This window comes from Athalia rosae, chromosome 2, assembly GCF_917208135.1.
Source record: "Athalia rosae chromosome 2, iyAthRosa1.1, whole genome shotgun sequence".
NCBI classification, from domain to species: domain Eukaryota; kingdom Metazoa; phylum Arthropoda; class Insecta; order Hymenoptera; family Athaliidae; genus Athalia; species Athalia rosae.
Genome location: NC_064027.1, coordinates 24932729 through 24939718, shown reverse-complemented (window position 1 = coordinate 24939718; position 6990 = coordinate 24932729). Strand labels below are relative to the sequence as shown.

The 6990-nt window shown below is 46.3% G+C and overlaps 1 protein-coding gene across 1 annotated transcript; it reads left to right on the top strand.

The window, feature by feature from the left end:
- The first annotated feature begins 831 nt into the window (after positions 1-831).
- On the top strand, positions 832-5802 carry LOC105689140 (muscle segmentation homeobox-like). The gene is made up of 3 exons (XM_012405950.2): positions 832-2044; positions 4467-4648; positions 4878-5802. The coding sequence occupies exons 1-3, from the start codon at positions 1180-1182 to the stop codon at positions 5142-5144; spliced, it is 1314 nt and encodes a 437-aa protein (XP_012261373.2). The 5' UTR covers positions 832-1179; the 3' UTR covers positions 5145-5802.
- The last annotated feature ends 1188 nt before the right edge of the window (positions 5803-6990 follow it).

Genomic DNA, 6990 nt, shown 5'->3' with positions numbered 1-6990 from the left:
GTGTGAAATTGCAGACATACGACGATAATTCGTTTCAACTGTTATCGCATATCACACCTGACTGACGTTGCGCTACACCGACGAAAAATAAACACGACTGAAATGAAATAACAAGTGACCGTTGCACAGCGTCGTCTTCCAATCTTGTATACAGTTACACGGTTATCAGTGGTACTAATTACTGCAAGCCGGTTGTGTGAGAACTGGCCTCATTATCAGTCCGTACGCCGATAACGCGTAAAACGAATGCAATTTTAGGATAGAAGAGGAAACATTAAAGTATAGGTACACGAGGCGATAAGAGTACTCCGAACCGATGGATGATATACGTCGTTTAATACCGTTGCATTTCTCCTCGGTGAGGGAAAGTAATTGAATATGATAATCGGAATGTTTGTAGGAGTAAGCGTGAATTTTTTGCCGTACTTCGCGGCTCTAATTGGTCAATTACGCTCATTACCGTCTCGACTGGAAGCGTGTCAGCCGATTGGATCGCTGTGTTCTCCGTTTCAGGCATCCCCCCACCGCCGTTTATTTCCCCAAGTTCCGTACACGTAGGTAGATATCGTAGCTGCTGGCGCGGTAGACTCCCGGGTAAAAATTCACCCCTAGTCGGAGCCGGGCGTTTGGCTTGGGGTTCGTACGACCGACGGAAACTCGATTTCTGGTAGGCGGAGACTACGAGGTCGTCCCTCCGAGAGCAACTCCGCCCTGTTGTCAGCTTCCTCTTCGGCATCCCCCACCACGAATTCGAACGCTCAGGGAAAAGCGAAAAAGTCAAAGCGGAGTCCCGGTGGTCAGCTTTACTCGTCGTCAGTCCACTGTCAGACCTTGCTCGGTGAAGAGCCTCCCGATGAACGAAGTCTGAAAACATTTTATCGAACGAACGATCGACCAGACACCCCCGCAATCGAGCACTCCCAACGTTCGTCAGACCGGACAGTAACTCCCCACGTTGTGCTTGTGAACCGTGTTTTATTGTGACCTAATAACCGAAGGACTGAAATCTCGATTTTCTACCGTCCAACGAAGCGTGGACGACCGGATGAGTCGCCTCTAGATCGGTACACAGTGCGAATCGCCAGATTCCAAGCGCCGATGTCGATGAACTGAACATCGAGTTTCGTCGCTTGTTATCCAGTCAACGGATCGCGCGGTTATTCGACAATTCCTTGAATAATGACAGTACTAAGAATGACCTCACCGGGAACACCCCCTACATCGACCCCGGGATCTCCTCCGACCGTTACACCGGGTTCACCGAACCAGGCGGAAGCGCCTCAAGTCTCGTCGACGCGACCGGTTCACCAGTTGAGTTTTTCCGTCGCTGCGCTTCTCGCCGATACCAAGAGACCGACCGATTACTCGACTAGGATAAGCAATTCGCCGTCCACCGGATCCGCGAGATCTTCGCCCGTTACGTCCGCCTGTTCGCCGATTCATCAGCAACACAACATCCTGAGGACACCTCCGCCCCTGCCGACCAATCTCTCGAAATACCCGATCGCCGATCCGAGAACTACGTTGTACTCGAGATCGGACTCACCGAGAAGTGCGTCGGACTTGAGGACCTCTTCCAAATACCCCGAAGCTCGAGAATTATCCGTGTCGGGATCCCCCGGTCTCAGTCACGGCATAGACTACCGGCTATCCGGGTCACCTTCGTTCTCCAGTGGCGATCAGAGAACTCCCGATATTGGCAATTCGCAATCTCCGAAGCATCCGGCCGACTTGAGGGTAACCGACAACTACGCCGCCGTAAACTCGCCGTGCAGAAGTTTTCCATGTTCGGAAGGAGACGCGGAACTCGACATGGACGACGAAGACGAGGGGAGTCTCGTTGACGTCGAAGAACTTCAGCAATCGTCGAGTCCCACCCCGGTCAGACCGACACCGGCTTATCTCGGCGGATTTCCAACCCTCGGCGCGATGTCCGGAATGCCACCCAGTCTACACTCGGCGGTATGGGGTGGACATCAATCCGCCGCTGCCGCAGCCGCTGGTTTTTTTCCCGCACATTTTTCTCACCATGCTCCGTTGAACGGTGAGTTGTTGAATTCTTGTCGGCTCGCGGTACCTCTCTTTTTCACCCGAGAGCGTTGAAAACCCCCGTGGATTTCCGTTTCTTCGATTCGAACAAAAACGGAACAAAGCCGATCTAATGTAAAAACAGAGAGCAACTATGTGGTTTCCGACACACACACCGTACAGAATACGCGCCGCATCCAATTTCGGAACGTCGGAACCGGTAGCGACGGTGAAGCTATTTCTCGGTGAACATTAATGCTTCACGAACGTTCATCGTTCCAGTCTTCGGCCTGATGAGAAGAGGTTAATCAATTCGTCCGGAAAACTGTGGGTCCGTAGAACAGGGGGAAGAAAATATTTTACGATCCAAAATGAAAGATGCAATTACAGTTCTTCTAATTAATGGTCGCACAGTTAGAACGAAACAATGAACAATCAGGATTCGAATCGCTTCGAACAAATCTGAGACGGGAATGAAAAGGGAACAACGGTATTCAAACAGAATTAAGATTAGAAAAATCGATTTGCGTTATTACGGCTAATAACGCGCGGCTTAATTATGCATCTTGGTATAATTTCAGGTCGATGGTATATCCGACGGTAATTTGAAAACTCAACGAAAACTTTTAAACGTTAAATGATTTAATGACCGATTTAATTTCTTCATTTGGTAGAACGACCGTAGGCCTTTTAAAACGTCGTAGAGACTGAAAAGGGGTGTGGAGAATTTGTATACCTATATACACAATAATATTTCGCTTTTATTCCTCGACGATATTTTCACGGTGCCTACCTACCACCGGGACGTCGGTGAGTCTCGGGGGTAGCGGGGGGGGTTGAAAGGGGGCTGAAGCCGAAATGGGGCCGGGCGAGACACATAACTCTGAAATACTGCCTCTTCGCTGCTAGAGCCTTAACACGCAAGTCCTTCAAACTTTTACACCTTCGTCTTAAATTTTTCCTTTTCCCTTTCCCCGTACGGAGTTTGTTTTTTTTTTTTGTTCGCCCCGCAAAGCTCGGGGGATAAATATTTTCAGTCGTTTTTCCCTCTCTTCGTTTTCCGCTATCGTATACGAAAACAAACTGGGATATGCATGTATTCGGGGGTGGGCTTTGGGGCGGAATGAAATCCGAAGGGGTTGGGAATAAAAATCGCGAGTCAAAACAATCGGGGTGGCGGTAGGGAGGGGGGAGAGGAAAGATCGAACGGGACGTGGCGAGGAGATGTACGGTGTATAAGCATACAGCGGTTGAAATACGGAATGCCTAAAACATCTTGAGGAACGTGATTTGCGGCGCGGTCCAGGATTTGTCCGAAACAATTGACAGATTTGTAGGCCCAGCGAAGAAGGCTCAACGGGCCAAATCGGCAAACAAAAGACGATCGCGTTTCTGAATTTCAAATTTCCACCGAACCTCAGCAACTCCGCTCTATCCACTCAATTCGAGAACTTCCCGCGCATCAATGCCGCTGGCGGAGCTGCAGCGCACCGCGCACGGCGCGGCGAGGGGTAGGCGAGGAGAGCGACCGACCGAGCCAGCGAGACCCCGAGGTTCAGGGATTATATAGCCGCCGCTGCTGAAAACAAACCAGCCACCGGTCTTTGTATCGTTCCGGACGCGCACGCTAAGGGTCCAATTAGTCCAAGTATTTGGAATTTCTTTGCCCAAAAACGTTCGCGGGACTTTTAATCTCTCCAATCGGGAATGTATTGAAAATAATTAGCTGATTTCGTCGAGATAGCCCGGCGCGGAATCGCCGCGCTGCTATTGGACCAAAACGAACATATATACCGTCGTTTACGTGTACCGGACTAGCTCTGCGATCCTACCTACCGCTATGTTATAACCCCCCCCCCCCCCCCCCCCCGACCCCCACCACCCCCCGTGTGTATTCCAAGGGAATTATACAACTCGTATCGCTGCGCTCGTCACATGAATATCAAAACCACCCCCACCGGGTTTACTCCTCGTCGGGAATAATGATCGCTACGCTCCGAGAGGAGATCGTAAATAGAAAATATTCGCTCGGCGAAACCGTTTACCTCTTACTGCACTCGATCGTGATCGTCTTTAAGGTTTATTGGTGTCGATATAATAAGTGGAATTTGTGGTCGGCATTGTACACGTATATGGGAAAAAAGTTAATAACGCAGCTGCGGTTCCCGCACGCTGTACATACGTACGTACACGTAGAGCGGAAAATTATGAATTATTACGTTTTGTACAAAAAAACTATCGACGGATCTGCATTTCTTGTTTGCTCCAAATTGCCTCGACGAACAAAAAACGGAAGCCGAAACGGCGTAAAAAGCGGAATGAATGAATAAAAACTTATTGCGGTCACCTATAATCTTGGATCGATCGATCGATCGCTTACGCGCGTATATCGTTGAATGCTATAAATTATCATTTTTTTTGTTCATTTTTGATTGCAGAAAATGGCGAACCGGCGAAGATAAAGTGCAATTTGAGGAAACACAAGCCGAACAGAAAACCGAGAACACCGTTCACCACGCAGCAACTGTTGTCATTGGAAAAAAAATTTCGGCAGAAACAGTATCTGAGCATAGCCGAGAGGGCAGAGTTTTCGTCTTCTCTTCACCTGACCGAAACTCAGGTAAGTCAGCAGCTGGTTATACAATCTCGAATAAAATATGTCGCGGTATTAAAAGAGGCGAGCGCTGTTCTCCAGTGAATTAAATGATCCGTATCTCGAACCACGGTAGCTGCACGGCGTTAAAATCTCGCCCTTGTTGATCTCCGACCTACGAGAGGTCGTCACATCGTTCGTCCAACCTTCCAAATCTCATGGGTGTTTTTTTTTTTTTTTCCTCCGTTCATTACAGGTCAAGATCTGGTTCCAAAACCGTCGAGCCAAGGCGAAGCGTCTGCAGGAAGCCGAGATTGAGAAATTGAGGATGTCGGCGGTTAGGCAACACCACAGTGCTCTCTACGGAGGTCACCCGGGACTCTTGGGTCCTGGAAGTCTTTATCCTGGGAACGTCGCCGCCATATTTATGCGACCCTCCGTGCCAAGGGCTCCGACCAGTCCGAACGTACCTCAATTTCACGTACCGACGTCAACGCAGGGAATGAATCCGGCGATGATATAATTCCGCTACGGGGGAAAACGAGAGGAAAAAATTGAGGAGAATCGCGGCCCCGAGCTCCAATTCCAGGTGATCCTCGCCCGATCGCAATCGCCACGCGATCGATTCGCCGGCAAATTTATGATCCCGTGCCCCCGGATCATCGACCGAATCAAACCGACCGCTTCCCCGTCGGTGTAATTAGTGGGAGTACATAACGAACAAGATAAACGATTTGTTTACCCCGCTTGATAAAGCTAATGAGAGGAAATAAAAGGCTATCCAATTGCGGAAGGGTTTTCGGCCGCAATTATCGCCCTTGTAAAAAGTGTAAATAAATACTATTTAAAAATAGAAACTCTGTAAATATTATATATATAGATATATATCTTCTCACGCGTATAACGAGAAAATGGTTGTACATATAGAAATTGGTGCCAAATTATTCTTTCTTTGTACATAAGCTACTTTCACACAGATATATTATACGTACACGTGAATATCATATTCAAACCTATATGCATCATCCTCCTACAACACATACGTTAATTAATCGATATAATTTTCATTTTTGTATAAATGTACACAGTGACTGTATAGCGGTAATAGTGATGAAAAGAAAAAAAAAAAAACAAAAAACGAAACTCAACTACTATTTAATAAAAACTCGGTATTAAATGAACAACGTCGTCCAATTTTACGAATTCTTTCCGCATCCGTTTTTGACTTTCAATTTTCTCTTTCGTTTTTCCAGCGCAAACCCTTTACTCCCGATGCGCATCCGTTTCTATTCGTTCCATTTACTTTATCCCATTCTTCGATACTTCGTACACTCATTCACTCGTTACTGTTACTGTTATTATTTTTTTTTTTTCTACTTTGAATGCACATCGCGGTTTCCTGTGCCGTTTTACGTGTACGGCTAAAAAAGATTCCGAGACAAGGATTACCGGGTATTATATACGTACGCGCGTACACATACGCAAGAATAGCTGGCACTGTTCGATATGCCAGAGAATAAATTAGCCGGAGCAATTAGTTTCGGAATCGACTGCCTCGGGCGGTTGGTCCCACCATCTTGATTACGACTGTTAAAACAGTAGCCAGCTCTGTTTGCCGAAAGACCATATCCTCGGCTAATTAGCGATCCCCGTAGAGATATCAGTAAACTATGAAGCATAAATACACTAAATAATTCCTCGTCTAAAACTTTTCTCGAAACTTTGAAAAAAAAAAAAAAGGACGATAAAAGAAAATAAAAAGTAAAATAAATTCCAAATAAACTATATATATATATATTAATTACACACATGTGTGCGTCTCGTTTATACCTATACGATGAATTCTAATCGTAGGTAATTGGTCGCTACCGCGTTTCGCTGTGAGAACTTATAATTATAATCGCGTTTATACAGTTGATAGAAGTAACGTCTTGTTGGCCGTACGATTTTAATAGTCACTGATAAATTCACTTGTATAAATTTGAAAATTTTATTGGACAAATGGTCGATGGTTTATTAACGTTTTAAAATATGATAGGAATTTATTATTTATCAGTCGACCGTTCGACTGTAAACGAGGCCCACTGCCGTACGTATAACGTCGATTTGACCGCGTTGCAATATCGTCCCGAAGATTTTAATTTATACTCGAGCTGGCGGAAAGTAAAAAAAAAAAAAAACATAAAACTTGTTGATTTACGTCCGCCTCTCTCGATTCTAATTTCATCACGCGAACGCGGAATTACTTTCCACCTATACAGTACAACGTGCGCTCGACTCACCCACGAAATCCGAAGACGGCTAATTGGGATTAAAAATTGAGACTGATTAATATAGCTAAATTCGTATATAGCACCTGAACTACGCAC